At 37.0% G+C, this 16,038-nt stretch overlaps 1 protein-coding gene across 1 annotated transcript in view; it reads left to right on the top strand.

The window, feature by feature from the left end:
• Window positions 1-3,698: 3,698 nt before the first annotated feature.
• The window catches only part of LOC117122789 (polycystin-1-like), a 50,625-nt gene continuing 38,285 nt past the window's right edge, over window positions 3,699-16,038 (top strand). The window contains exons 1-2 of the mRNA XM_033268526.1: window positions 3,699-4,043; window positions 7,404-7,831. Of these exons, the coding sequence (XP_033124417.1) occupies window positions 7,557-7,831 (275 nt within the window). The 5' untranslated portion in view covers window positions 3,699-4,043; window positions 7,404-7,556. The remainder of the gene's footprint in view (window positions 4,044-7,403; window positions 7,832-16,038) is intronic.

The following is a 16,038-nucleotide window of genomic DNA, read 5'->3' as shown; positions in this document are numbered from 1 at the left end:
GCTTTGGACATTACCGTGACCATGGAAAACGGTGCACTTAAAACAGATCTCTTTCGTAAACCCACGGATAAACATGCATAGCCGGCGGAACTGGGGTGGGGCCCCCCAACCTTTTTGGGATAAAATATATAATGTCTGGAGATTTTTGTATGATCGGAAAGAAATGCAAGAAAAAAGAGGGAAGAAGGAGAAGGATGGGAAAGAGTATCCGCATTGGCGGATCTGGGGGTGGGGGGGGGGTCATGAGTCCTGACCCCCTCCATTGGAAAACTCAAAAACAAAAAGAAAGTCCTGGGAGAACTAGAATCCTGCTTTTTCTTTGGGGTTCATTGATTCATGGAATTGTTTTCAAGAGGGGAAAACCTTGAATTTTGAAGAAATTAAAAGTCATTAAAAGACATCTCAGAAGTCGGGAAAGCTCTTTTCCCGCCTTCTAGGAATCAAAATTTTCCCGGGGGAGAATCCCCCGACCCCCTTCCTCTTTGGGATTTATCGATTCATGAAAAAAAATCGTATGCAACTACTCATTTTTTTAAATGTATGATACACACATAAGGCCTATTTACTGTAATAACAAATGAAACAATTTACCTGACCGTTTTCAAGAGTGGGAATTGAATTTTGAAGAACTTAAATTAATATCGCAAAAAGATACTTCAGAAGTCGGAAAAGCTCATTTCCCAACATTTAGAAATCAACATTTTCCCGGGGAGAACCCGAACCTCCCTTTTCTCTTTGGGTTCATTGATTTAAAATAATTTTCAAGAGGAGAAAACCTTGAATTTTGAAGAACTTCAAAGTAGTTAAAAGACAACTTAGAAGTCGGGAAAGCTCATTTCCCGCCTTTTAGGAATCAAGATTTCCCAGGGGGAGAACCCCCGGATCCCCCTTTCTTTTTGGGATTTATCGATTCATGAAAAAAAAAAATCGTATGCAACTACTCAATTATTTTATGTATGTTAAGGCCTACTGTTATAACAATGGGAAAAATTTACCTGACCGTTTTCAAGAGGGGAAAACCTTGAATTTTGAAGAACTTCAATTAAAGTCGCTTAAAGATACTTCACAACGTGGGAAAGCTTATTTCCCACCATTTAGAAATCAACGTTTTCCCGGGGAGAACCTGAACCTTTCTTTTGTCTTTGGGTTCTTTGATTCATTATAATAATTTTCATGAGGGGAAACCTTGAATTTTGAATAACTTAAAAGAAATTAAAAGACACCTCAGAAGTCGGGAAAACTCATTTCCGCCTTGTAGGAATCAAAATTTTCCAGGGGGAAAATTAACCTCCGGACCCCTCTTTCTTTTTGGGATTTATCGATTCATGGAAAAAAAATCGTATGCAACTACTCTTTTTTTTTAATGTATGTATACCGGTACACCCATAAGGCCTATTTACTGTAATAACAATGGGAAAAATTACCTGACCGTTTTCATGATTGGAAAACCTTGAATTTTGAAGAACTTAAAGTAATTAAGACACCTCAGAAGTCGGAAAAGCTCATTTCCCTCCATCTAGGAATCAAAATTTCCCCGGGGGAGGACCCCGGATCCCCTTTCGTTTTTGGGATTAATGTTGACCCCACCCCCTAGATTCGATTCCAGATCTGCATGATATATTCCTATTTTATACCCATCTAGATGTGTATAAGAGACAGCCCCCCCACAATTTGAAAAACGTTCCGCCGGCCCTGATATGTACCTGCTCCCTAGCAGCTGTCATCCCCGCACTGTACCAAAAACATTCCATTCAGCCAAGCATTGCGCAAAGACGCAACTGTTCTTCGGGTTTTGATTTTTTTCAAAATCGCACAGAACTATCCAGACATCTCCGGAATAGAAATTATCATCGAGGACCCATCGAAAATGCTATCAAAACAGCAAAGGGTAAAACACTGACGTGCCAAACCAGTCAACGATTGACCAAAGTGCCAAATTCACCACCATAGGTTACCACCACTAAGGGCTATAATTCAGAAACATAATTATGCCTATTAGACCACAGGTCTTAGGTCTGTTTTCCGGATACAACGTTCATAGCCTATCTCAGACCACCTAACCTTTGTGATATATAAAAGAATAAAATATTTCCTATATAAAAAACACCGCAACTTCTGTAGCTTATTCAATTTTTGTATACACAGCTACTTCCAAATTTATCCTATGTGTAAATGTTGTTATCGTATTTAAGTTAGCTGTTTCAATAAATAAATCTACAATTAAATTAAAAAATAAAACTACAATTTTCCAATAGATCAATAAATCAGCTATGCTTATTTATTGTTATGGATAGGCCTAATTTTTTACTGTGCACAATGATGTATATGAATTGAATATTATTTTAAAAATAAAATTGATGTTAAAATAATAAAATGATAAAACGAATATGGAATTATCAAAAAAAATATATTGTGTAACGCCAGAGCTTCCGGGGGCTACCCCCACCGGGGATGGGCGCCCCCCCCCCCCGACCCCAGCATAGTACGCTTGGGCTACGACCCAAGACTTCCTTATTTTTGCAATTCGTCTTCCCGCTTTTCACAACGGATTGACGCCCTTGAACGTTTGGCAACAATAGCAAAATAATTTAATTACGTAAACAACAAAGTCGAACGGTTTTAACGAGACGAGTCACTGAATTCAAAAATAGAAATTTGATTTTATACTGACACTGACGAAACCAAGTACAAAGTTGCATCTTTTCTCCCACGTGACGACTTACTTTAATTGAAAAGAATAGGCCTACATTACAGAAAAATACATTCCGAATTCTACATTGAACATGATGCTCGGTTCTGTTCGGTAGGTTTTATTTCATTTATTCAACCACAATTTGCATGATAACCCATGGAGTTGTGCTATCCTGTTCCATGAAACTTGGTTCAGCATGATACCTTCACTTCTCGTAAAACCTGTCAAACTTATATTTTACTTCCTCTGAAACACCACATTTCGAAAGCATTATCCTCCTCTTCATGGCTTCAGTTATCCACAATTCACATCCTTTTACACTGACAATACGTAGCAGCTTACTTTTGTTTACGAGTCATTTTACTTTTTAACATTGTTTTTTTTGTTTTCACAGAAGGCCTATCTAGCATGTGCTATTCTGTTTTTGATTTTATTTATACACTTTCCATTCACTAATTACCATCCGTTGTAATTCTTTTCTGATTCTGCCAATAGTACCATTAATTACTGGTTCGCCATTTAGGCCTACGTCATTCGCCAACCTATCATGAAGGTGGAATCTAAAAATGGGAGGTATCCGGGGAGAAAATTTGTCACATAGCACGAAATGAAATTCAGAGGGTCTATCCTTATTTACTGTCTTCATTTTTAAGTCATATTTAAACGCTTAAGTGATTGTTTAGTCGATCGATGTGGCCGTGATTTATAAGTATCGGTTGGTATTGATTATGTTGGTAGAGTATCTACAGGGATCAATAATGTCGGAATTTCTCTGCCCATTAAAACGTTTACGTTGTGTTGTCACTAAACGCCTATATGAAGCAACACAACATTATGTTATTTGTATTCGTATTAACCAGATTCCTTAGCAAATATTCACACATTTTACGAGAGCAATAAATAAATTAATCCAAATTAACTTTTATTAACGTAATCGATCGTATCCGCCTGTATGGAATGAACGAGCGCCATCTAGAGTGTACATTGGTTGGTTAGGAGATGAGAAGCCATGGCTGGATTGACAGAAGGTAATGCTTTTTTACTCTCTGCACAATTAGGCTATTTGCTAAGATACTGATGGCGATCGATAACATTGACGTACTTCGACATACACTATGGTGAGAGTGATGTATTCACGAGGGCTTCTTTAATTTGGAGGCTTGCTTGTTGTAACCAAAGCTAATCTTCAACAGAATCCTACTGCGCTAGGCCCTCCTAGTCCTACGTTTGTTTGTGTGTGTGGTGTGATTGATGTTTTGGTTAAAAACGGTAGGCTTACTTTCTTGTGATTGCAATCTCGATACTTAGCCTACTCTCTGGTTTCCAAATGTTGGCATTGAACTTAAGGGAGGTGAGTTTGCTCAACTTGTTGTACCTGCACAAATCATACAGTAACTGCTAGTCCAAACGTCTAGCCTACAGTGTCTACAGTACTACTGTAGGTAGGGCCTAGGCCTAGGCCCTTCCTATGGGGCATACTACTACTATTACTAACGATAAATACCCAACTAACTAGGCCCTAGGCCTAAGCCGTGCATGTGGTTTTTCTTTATCAATTTAATATTACCTGTCTGTTGAATCTCTGGTAAAAAAAATGTTAACCTGTCAACTGTCTCGCATACTGCAATGCATGAGTCTCGCGCATCAGCATTCCACTTTTTACGTCTTAATGCGTGAGTAACGCATGAGCATCCACTTTTTAAGTCTTACACCTACGTTGTATTATTTCACGCATTATAAACATTTTTAAAGGTATTGTTTTGGCCGATTATACCCTAAAATTTAAAAAAATGAAGTGAATTCGTCATTAAAATGTCAATACAGCCATATGAACTTATTTTAACAAATCTTTACCCGATCGACGACTGTAATCAGTAGCAGTTCCACCAATAGAATTTTAGGCTGCTCTAGTTAATGATTTTTACATAGAGGTCGCTATATACAAATTTTATTTTTTGTTTCATCAGATAGCAGGTATACAAGTTTGCATGGAAAAAATTGTGATAAAAAAATTACAATATTAATATTTTACGTGATAATTATGTACCATTGACTTTCTATTCACAAATGTATGTTTCATCTATCAATGCCATACTGTATTGTATACATTTCCTATGTGTTGTTGACTTCCTGTGTTGTACAGATACAGGGGTGAATTTTTTTTGCCACCACGCCCACATCAGCCCCACCATGGTTGGTGTAAATAAGTGGGAAATAATCACCCGACCCAATGCTTGATCGCCACTGAACTCATAGGTACCGTACTCGCGCGAATAAGCGCCCGGGCGCTTAAAAAATATTTTTTGCACTTTCTGAGGGGCGTTTATTCAAACGGGGTGCTTATTTAAACGGGGCGCTTATGAAAACAGAGTGGAAATTGAGGGGGCGCTTATGGAAATAGATGAAAATCGAGGGGTTCCAATGGGAAATTATTTTAATAATTAAAAATTCAAGAGGCAATTTTGAATGAAAAAAAGATTATATAAGGATATTACGAATGGTGGTTAGAGAAGATAATCGTCCAGAGAACATGGTTCATAACAAGAATGCGTGAATATTTACATAACAGCAAAATAGCAGATGCAATTAGTGGTGTTTAGTGGTTTAGCTTGTTGGCCATCGGCCGATTGAAACTAGCAGGATGGCAGGATCCTTGTATTTTTCTTGAAAACTCAGATGAGAATGTGCTTAAGGTCGAAAAAAGAAAAATAGGAGTAGGACTAAACTAAGACATAGACAAATATGTAAAAAGATTAAAGTTGGAATATACTGTCTGTCCAGGGATCGGAGCTCTCATCTGTCCAAGAGAAATATCCTTATTTTGATATTGACTAAAGAAGAATGTGTTTCCACTCTACAGCTCAAATCATGCCAACAGCCACAGTCCCAGGATTGATTGGATTATTGACTTGCTAAAAACAAAATCTTATGAGGGGGCGGTTATTCGAGAGGGGCGCTTATTCAAACGGGGCACTTATTCGCGCGAGTACGGTACACTCCTTTTTTCCTTTTTCCTATTTTTATCTCCAATTTTTTTTCACTTTTTTTAATTTTTTGGCTTGACTGACAGGGGGAACGGGCCCTCCGCTGGATCTGCTCTTGAGATATTGTGTTTTGAATTCACAATCAGTGTTACATGGTTGTTGGCTGCTAATTCATAATATTCTGCCTCTGGAATTTAGCCCTTTGAACAAGACAGATAAAATATACTAAATCTAGATAAGAAGACCAGTAGCTTGGACTTTAGTACTACCAGACCAGCATTCAAATCTACTCCTCTACCATAATATTATGGGCCAGCTGGTACCACTCCCCATTTAAGATTACATGATGAGTGTTATCACTTCCCTTGCCAGCAACACACTCCCTCCCACAGCAGGCTTACTAAAGACACCATGCAAAGACCAGCTATTTGATAAGTAACTTTTCCATCACTATTTGTGGCAAAGACAAGCCAAACCAGTCACTCGTCGCAAATCGTGTTTCAGAGAAAATGGCCAAAACATGCTGGAATGTCAAATTTTTAAAAATCTAATTTATTGCACTAAACTTTATATATCTACACATCATTCTATGCTGTTAATTTCCCCATTTTGAACGTTAAAACAACACTTTTTAAGGATTTAAAGATAGTTTCTGCATGAGAATTTGCCTGAAATCATAAAGCTGATTTCTCATATATTGTTCTTTAAACAGCTGTGTGGTTAAACGCTTGTAACTTCATAAGGAAATGTCCGATTTGAATGATTTTTTTACTATTTTGTAGCTATTATTTTACTCTCTAATACTGTATTAATTTAGTTGGCAAACCTCTGAATTCATAAACCCTAATTAGATTATAAGTTAATCAGTATGTACAGTACACATACAGCATATCTTTGCATATTGAAGTCTCCTCATAAGATCATGATTCATAATTCCTTCCCTACTTTAGTCCAATTTCACATACCAGCAATTCCCAGGTGGCACAGGCATGGATCCCAGTTTCCCACCCCCCCACTTTTTGGAAAGGAAAAAAAAAAAAAAAAAAAAGAAAAAAAGAAAAAAGGGCCTCAGATTATTTTCAGGCGTAACAAATAAATTTCATACTTTCGGCCCTCTTCCGGTCCACTTCCCCCCTCCCCCTCACCCCTTTTGGCATCTCTTGATCTGCCCCTGTGGCAAAAGCCCACCGTACGGTTTGAAATTGGTCTTTTAGTTGGTAAAGTACTGGTTGGTAGGTGGTTTTTTTACAAACACAAAGGCGGTGCTAGGATTTCCCCGACAAGGAGCGCGAGGTACCACATGGGAGGGCTAATGTCCCCGATGAGAGCAAAGTGGACGCGGTCCGCCATCACTCAAAATTTTTCGAAAGCGGTCAAGGGAGCGAAGCTACCGTAAAATTCAGTATTACGATTAAATAGGGGTTTCAAATACTTCTACTTTAATTAATCAATTTTATTGATAAGAGTCAACTTATTTGAAAATACATACAATTTTGTCTGCCCGACGGTGGGGGTGGTGGTGCCTGGCTCCTTTCCCCCACTGGTGCCACCCCTGCACGAGCAAAGAATTCATCTCCCAAAATCAGCCTAATTTTTTAAGGGTAGTAGGCCTTAACCCGAGGAAGTATGAACTGTTTGTACTCCCACTGCTCTGTAATTGAGAGTAATCAGAGAAATACTGTATCAGGAAAATTACAGGGTTTTTTTGTTCTTTTTTACTTCAACAGCAAATTTTTGTTGCTAAGTTTAAGAAGACTTTTAGAGACATTTCCCAGAGTGATACCTTGATTATTCATCAGATTGTGAATGTGTGAGGACTTGATGTTTCTGTTCCATGTCCCCCTGTCAATTGCGACAGGACTACAGCACTTCAACTGGAGATGCCTAGAGATCTCTTTAAGGAATTGTCGAACCTGGTGAAGATTCTTCACTTAGGCTGTCCAGCCTTCCAGTATGTTCAGTTGCTTATCATCCTCTTTGTCTGCTTTGCTGCACAACCTACGACCAATGCCACGTCCACGCTGTGTTATTTGGGCCCAAACAACTGCAGTTGTAATACTACTGCAGAGGATCTGTACAAAGTGTCATGCGTTAATCTGAATTTCTGGGAGTTTCCATCTATTTCTGAACCTCTAGCAGTCAAGATCATCTATCTGTAAGTTACCTTTGAACATTTTTCTTTTTGCATTTTCTTTTTCTCATAGGTAGTCTATATTCATTGTGTACTCAAAATTAAAGTACTGTAAGTAGACAGTCTGTTAAAGTTCGTTCAAACGAGGGACACACAAGCTTTAGCGTTATAAGTCTCTAAAAGGAATAAAAACCTGATTACCTAGAAAATTATGAAGAGTTGTCACAATAGTATAATATAATTTGCTCACAACTAAAAGAATGTGAAGCACAGGTGGGCAGAGTGCGGCTCACATGCCACATGTGGCCCGATGGCAGTTTTTTTTTGTGGCCCATGAATACAAATATAAAAAGTAGGAATTCACTATGATAATATTTTAGATTTTATATAGGCTAAGGCATATATTTGAATCATATGGTATTGTAAAATTGTATTCTAGTCTTGTACTGTTTTTCTAATTGTTTTAAAACCTGAATAAATAATTAAAAAAAATAAATACAAAAGTGTATTTTCAAATTGCCACCTATTAATATATAAATGATTTTAATACAAAATTTGTCAAAAAAAAAATCTAAATATGCTAGTTTCATTCTCAAAATCAAATGAATCACCGAGTATAGTGATAACATTTTAATACTACTACTACTACTACTACTACTACTACTACTGCTACTACTACTACTACTACTACTACCACTACTACCACTACTACTACTCTACTACTACTACTACTACTACTACTACTACTACTACTAATAATAATAATAATAATATTAATATAATAATAATAATAATAATGATAATAATTATAATAGTAACAAACATATAATACGCCAATTTAAAGCTTTATCAAACTAGACACGATTACGACAGGATACAGATGAGCACAGTGTTGAAGAAAACAAACTACACGATGATATAATAGGCACTTTTCGATTTTCACGTCAACGATCGACGTCCTGACTGATGTCATTTCAAGCACTGCGTGTGCGCGATCATCAACCCTCGCTCACCACCAGATTTGAGAAGGCGTTCACCCCGGTTTTCACCGTCGACCCAAATCTACTCGCCCTGTTGACTGTATGACGTCCGATACAGGACCCGCTGATAGGATCTTCATATTAAAGCAGAAGCCTATGCAATTTATAAGTAATTTCATCTCTGACATCGAACAAGTTTACAGTTTACAGGTCAATTAGTATTGTACAAAAGCACAAACTTTTCATCGTCAAGCACATTGCTGAAATATCCGAAGAGGATCGCTTCTCGGACTCTATGAAGATTCGCCATGATGGTATTAGGCATGATCCTTGCTCAAAATGTCATCATGTTGACTCCTCGTCAACTGAAATCGAAACTGATTTCAGCGGTGGATCACCATGAGCAGTGAACAACGTTGACGGTCGCCTGCAGTCGACGTGAACGTGCTCGTTGTTCACTCAATCGAAAAGTCTCTGTTGTCGTGTTGTTATCGTGTGTAGTGTAAATCTAGCTAAAGGCTCAGTGGACTGAGTGCACTTTTCAATGCTTTCTCCTCCCCTGAGGGTCGCTTCATGTCCTCTGCAGTTGGTAAAATGGTGCACTTTCTTCTGTCCACGACAGGGGCCGAATCTACCAGTGCACCTGCGGTACCCTCTACTCATCTCGAAAGATGTACTGGGTTTTTTAAAGTGCAATGAGCATTTGTGTACACTGGGTCTATGATAGTCCTTGTCTGAAAAGACTTGTTCCACCACCAGAATAGGAGCAAGTCGGCCGCAAAGTCGTGCCGATATTGTTGGCTATGGTTACGGTGTCCCTGCCTCGGCCATTTGACTCCCTTAATTTTAAGTCAGTTTTAAGAGTCGCATAATTAATTCTGCTTTTATCTAAACAGCCCTCAAAATTAGGGATAAAGCACGCCGACGTTAAAAAATTGACGCCGGTCCTACGTCGGCATTTTCAAAAAGTTGTCAAGTACTAGGCCTAAACCTAGGCTAGTACTAGTACAAGCCTACGTGGACCATCGGATCCCCAGAGTGCTGTGAAGTTCTAGGTAGACCTAGGCTAGCCGCAGTGATAAAAAATAAGCACTAACCATGGATGTTGAAATATGTTTACATGTTACTTTTGTGAAAACGAATTAAAACTAAAATACTCTGGGCATATTTATTCCTAAAATAAAAGCCACCACAGTCAAAAGGATAGCAAACTTTGGTAATGACGAACACGCTCGACTTGCTGTTCTTTCTGTTGGCGACGTACTGTGAGTTGGGGATCGCTTTTCACTTTCACTAAAATCAACGGAGAATACAGACAACAGCTACATGTGTGTAAGGGATTAACTTAGAAGTTCCGTTTTTTTTTTAATTAGTGTAATTTATTCGTGAAAAGTAGCAGTACGTTTCTGCACGTCGGCAATTTTCTCGCCGGCGACGGGTGCCTAGACGCCGGCGCTGCCGAATGCTGAAGTTAATTTTGAGGGCTGTTTAAAGTTATGGAGTTTATTGTTATTGATCTAATTATTATAATTGCTTTTACTACAGACATTTTACTGTAGAATGTGCTGCTCTAATTTCAGTGTTATATGGTGAATAAATCATTAAATGTATTACTGTACAAGTAAAGTTATTACTTAAATTTTATTTTTAAGTACTGGTCTCCCTCTAATTAAAGACCACTTTTGAAACAGGGGTTTGCATGGTATTTAGTAGTAGCTTGGTCTCTAATAATAAAGATAATAGACATTGTCAATGAAGGTGGTCTTTTTTTTCAAGGGTCTTTATTAATTACTGTAAATTATGGAGACCTGTATCTTAGATTTTCATTCCTGTCTACTTACATTATGATGTCTAATGGAAATTGTCACTCAACTTGTAAATATCAGATTTCCTTTAGTGATTAGTTCCAATATTTAACTTTGCGTTTGTGTTTACTTTACATTGGAATAAGCATAATGGGTTGTGTTGTACCCCATTGCTTGGCTGAACTGCATTCAAATCTACAGTGTAGTACGTTCTGTTACCTTAACCCTAAAGGTTGGTCTGGTTTACTTTTGCTTGATGTGTATAACTCAATCGTAGCGATCCCTTTGGGATTGTGGATGCTATTATGAGAAGTAGGCGAGTGTTCTGTGCTTAGTCATCTTTAAGAATGATTGTACAGTATCTCAGCTCTTACATACGACTAGCTTATACAAGCAATAGACAATCTAAATTTAGAACACACGTCCTACTTTTTTTTAATGTCTTCAGATCTGTATAGTGCTTTTTTGTATTAAACCTTGTTCACAATTTTATATTTTCTTTTGACAGAAACCGTTGTATGCCCACGGATAGTCATGATGTGTCTCAATATTTTTTTATAATATAAGTTGACTGTCTATGGTCATGATTTGACGGCATCATGACCATATTAAGCATTTCACATGCTTTTATCAAATAAAATTTGATACAGTAGTTTGGACAAGACAATTAATACAAAATACAAATTTCTTTTTACTTAATAGTGATTCTTAATCATAAGTTCGTTTTTGTCGTTTTTGTTTTTTTTTTTTTTTTTTTTGGTTATTATTTTTCTAGCATGCTAGAATTTCACCGTACACCATAAATTCATTCACATGATCAAGTAATGATTATTTTTTAAAACATATTGAACATCATATGAGGTGAATCTGATACATACTGTAGAATGGTATGTTAAGTTGCCATGGTAAATACTCTGCTCATCAAACACGGAGATCTCCGTGTCTGGTAATGTAATGCTTGACCGCCAAACACACAGGTCTGTGTTTCAGGTTTTTTTTTATGGAATCCGATAGATGGGGTACAGTAATTACCAACATGTACTGTAGTAACAATTTGAACACTATATTCAGTCTGGAACGTAAGTATTTCACTAATTGTTTGTTCACATTAGCGTAGAGCGGTATTGATTTACTTTCACAAAATACCGATAATCTCAGCTTTATTTTGCGAAAATTGCGTAAATCAAATAAATTACACTAATTAAAAAAAACGGAACTTCTAAGTTATCCCTTACACACATGTAGCTGTTCTGTCTGTATTCTCCGTTGATTTTATTCAACGTGAAAGACGATCCCCAACTCACACATTCTGCAGTACTGTACGTCGCCAACAGAAAGAACAGCAAGTTGAGCATGTTCGTTCGTCATAATCTCAGCTTTATTTTGCGAAAATTGCGTAAATCTCCAAACGTGGCTCTTTTTTATTGTTAAGGGTTACAGATTGTGATTAGAATAAAGTGTTTAGTACTATGCTAAAATGTTTGTAGTTCTTGTATATTCACTACATGTCAGTCTGATCACATATGCACCACTCTCAACGAGCTCAATAGGAAAAGTGTTGAAAGTTGCTAAACAGTCTGGCAGTGGTCGATACTATTTTTTCAAACCCCTTGCGGTCAAAATTTTAAGATTCATTAATCTCAGCTTAGCAAATGTCTTAAGTCAAAAAAGTTTAAATATCCCTGAGCAAATATAAGCTGATTTATTAAACCATCTGTAGCAAATTCTTAGCTTAAAAATTGTCCTAGATGGTTCATGCGTACAATCGACTTTTTAATTTTATGCAATTTTTAAGTTAAAGCAATATTGATAAATTTGACTTAAGCAAAAAAATGGACTTAAGATAAATCTAAGCTGATTTCTAGTTTGATAAATCCAGCCCCTGGTATCAATTTATTACATTAATGTCAATCATTTATATATGTGGATTTTACATGATGTTCAGTAAACATTTAGATTGGCAGGGTGATTGTGAAGATGGTATGTAAAAACTAGCAGAACAACAGAGTGCAGAACATCATATGTCTTTTGTAGCCATACCCATGGCATTTCAATACAGTACAGTAGGCCTACTTTACCAAATATTGATTATAGAAAAAAAGTCCTTCAATCAATAAAAGTAGGGTGGATAAACTTAGAGTGACAGGCAAGAATGTCTAAGGATGACAGGATGGGTAAAGAGCTATAATACGTGAATTGCAGTGTCATGAAAAGTCAACACACATCTACTGTTTATTTAATGTTATGTTGGAAACCAGGAAATTGTACTGTGTACTTTAGATCAGAAAAAAAGGTCTGTAACAACATAAGAAACAGAATCACTGTTCTCTATGTCATGTTGGGTCAATCATTACATGCAACCGTAGCTTGGTTTACAGTGCCCAGATGGGTGCTACAGTAACCTTCGTTGTAGATTTTTGCGTATCAAGTTAAGATGAGAGTTTAGTGCTGTAGATGCATGGATGGATGTAAACATTGATTAAATGCAAGAAGGGTTGATACTGTACACCAATTTTTATTTTTTTTGTTTGTTTGTTGGGGGGGTGGGGAGTTGTCCACTTATACCCGAGGTGATTCATTTCAAATTGACATTATGTTGTATAATTTGAATAAGAATTTATATTCTTAAAAATAATTACATACAGATCTATTTTCTGAATCAGTGGCAGATTCAAAGGTGGGCAACTAGCTTGTGCCCCCTAAATTTTTCAAAATTACTTTAAAAGTGGAGAAAAAAAAAGAAACTGTATTACCATTTACTTAAAAGCCCAAGAGTGCCATTTCTGGCCATCTAGATGTCCCATAATCATATTTTTTCCTACTCAGCCCCAATCATGATGGGGATTGGTCTAAACCCTCCATTTGTGAAAGATCCTCCCTGGGCCCCCCTCAATTCCAAATCTTGAACCTGCGAAGTTAATATCTGAAATATGATTCCTCTCAGAACCAGACATCATGGATGATGTTACACCGCAAAATGATCAAATTTGTTGCTAAGCTATTGGTACAGTATAGTTGGCAACCATACATTGCATTGCTCAGCAGAAGTCTATTGGGATAGTTGACGTTTGTTCAGAAGTGTTGAACATAAACACGTTGTTATTGACTTCTTGTAAGAGTGCTTAGGAATGTGTGATGCGTGACAATCTATTCCGTTGGCACTAGGTGGGAACAGCAGTTGTCACCTGTACAGGTACATTAAACAAAAACATGTTTTCAACAAATTGTTTGATAGAGAGAGGAAACATGTTTGATAAATTGATTATAATCACCCTTTGGGAATTGAGGACAAGTATTCAGAAGCAATCATCTTCAACCACATTTTATTATAATTTTCATTCTTTTTATCTTGGAAAATTTCATGAATATTTATAAATAAGTCTTTTCATCTTTTTTTTTTGGTTTATAAATTGTTTATGCTACAATTGTCGTAGTGAGTACAAACTCATATTATTTTAACAATTGGATCAACTAAAATTATATAACTATAATAAGTCTATATAACTGTTAAAATCTTTTTTCACACCCTGAATGGGAAGTCCATTAGAATATAAACAATAGTATGTGGATTGACTTTATTTTATCAGGTTTGGCTCAAATCCCATCTTTAATCTTTTTATTTTAATTCTAAACTTTATTCATTTTCTTTTGGTTTTGTATTCTTCCTTTTTTGTGCACTTAGCTGTGGTTTCTCAGCGCATAGAGATAAAATGTTATTGTTCAAAGTTATGTGCTTTATGCGCTTTGCAAGTATATTGTTATATTACTGCCTTATTAAGAGATTATATTTTTAAGAATTTATTGAAGTGATTCAAAGTAGGCAAATTGAGTATAATATCATTTAAATGACAATGATTGAATGTCATAGAACTGAGTTTATTGTAGTACAACAGAAATTGTCCAATTTGTGTGTTACTACTTTTAGGCAAGTTCTGTTTATTTATGATTGATTCAGCTTTTTTTTTTTAATCTTCTGTAGTGCTACAGATATCTGGAGTGGGTTGAATAACTTTGTGGTTAAGATGTTTGCCTTCTAATCCCAGGGTTCTAGGTTCAATTCCTATATGACAGTAGCAGGGGTTTATTGAAGAGCCGGCGGCCGGCGCATTCGATCGGCTACTACGATGTTTTCGCCGGCTACTTCAATCAATGCTGTACAAAAATTAATACAAAAACCACCAATATAAATAGCGCAACAGGCCTGTAAAGAACCTTATTTACCTACACGAAGTTAATTTGCAATAGTATGCACTCATTTCGAAGTTCCTTTCAGTTGAAAGTTCGTTAAAAAATGTCTACCAATTTTCAGACTCCATTTCATGAACTCGCAGAACTCTTCAACGCAGATCTAGGGCATAGGCCTAAATGGTGAATCCCCACAAATTTCAAATTTGTGAAAAGTAAACAACTTCATCATTATAAAAATTGTATTTTCAATTTTTTTTGGTGGATTTTATTAAATGTGTATAAACTTAAAAAAGAATGTATTTCAATTATTGAATCAATATTCTGACCTTAAATTCCGATGTTGAGATCGAAAAATTTGTAAATTCTAGGCCTATTCTAACCTACTCAGTAAGTATACTAATCAAGGAGGTTCTGATCATCACTGCATGTGATTGCACATGTGCAACCACTGTGCAGTGTATACTAAGAAGTTCAAATGGGAAACTAATTTTCCGTATCATATGACATACCACAGACCCGTAGCCAGGGGGGTTTTTAGGGGTTCGGGCGAACCCCCCTTTTTCAGCGAACCCCCCTTTTGCCAGCGAACCCCCTTAGCCAGAAAACGATCCCCCGTTTCCAAGATAGTGCAATTTATCCCCCGCTTCCAAGATAGTGCAATTTATTACAAAATGGGAGCATTTTTGGCACTGTTTATTTGTCGCTATCGATCGTAGAAATCAAAACAAAGCTGCAGCCAGCTGAATGACGTAACCAGCAAGACTTCAAAATATAATGAGAGGTTTGTTGCCTAGGCTATTTGACCAATCGTGTGCTCCGTAGTTTATTTACTTTGGCACGACGTCATCACAAAAGTTTGGGTGCTCGATATTTTTCATTTCTTTGGGATCGAGGACATGCGACACGCCAAAAATAGCCTAGGAGGAGGATGAAGCGCCGAGAAAGGATAACCGATTTTTTTGCTTCAAGGCCAGCAACGAAGAAATCACGAAATTTAAGAAGTTAGAAAATTCACCCTTGTTTTCACCACATGCTCATGATACTGCCTGGCGGCGGGACCGGTGTACTTTTTCGGGCTAGGCCTAGGTCTAGCGTTGCTAGGTAGGGTAGGGTCGTAGCCTATATGAGGACTATTATTTGCGAACGATTTTATTATTTATTTTGTAATCGAGCTAGCCAGGGCCTAGGCTAGCTAGGCTAGCAAGGAAATATACTTGGTAATGTTTTCACGTTTCGTCAGAATTAACTGACATTATTC

The sequence above is a fragment of the Anneissia japonica genome, unplaced genomic scaffold (assembly GCF_011630105.1).
Source record: "Anneissia japonica isolate Jap-2015-1 unplaced genomic scaffold, ASM1163010v1 scaffold288162_len571657_cov150, whole genome shotgun sequence".
NCBI lineage: Eukaryota > Metazoa > Echinodermata > Crinoidea > Comatulida > Comatulidae > Anneissia > Anneissia japonica.
This window is presented reverse-complemented; position numbering and strand designations above follow the sequence as displayed.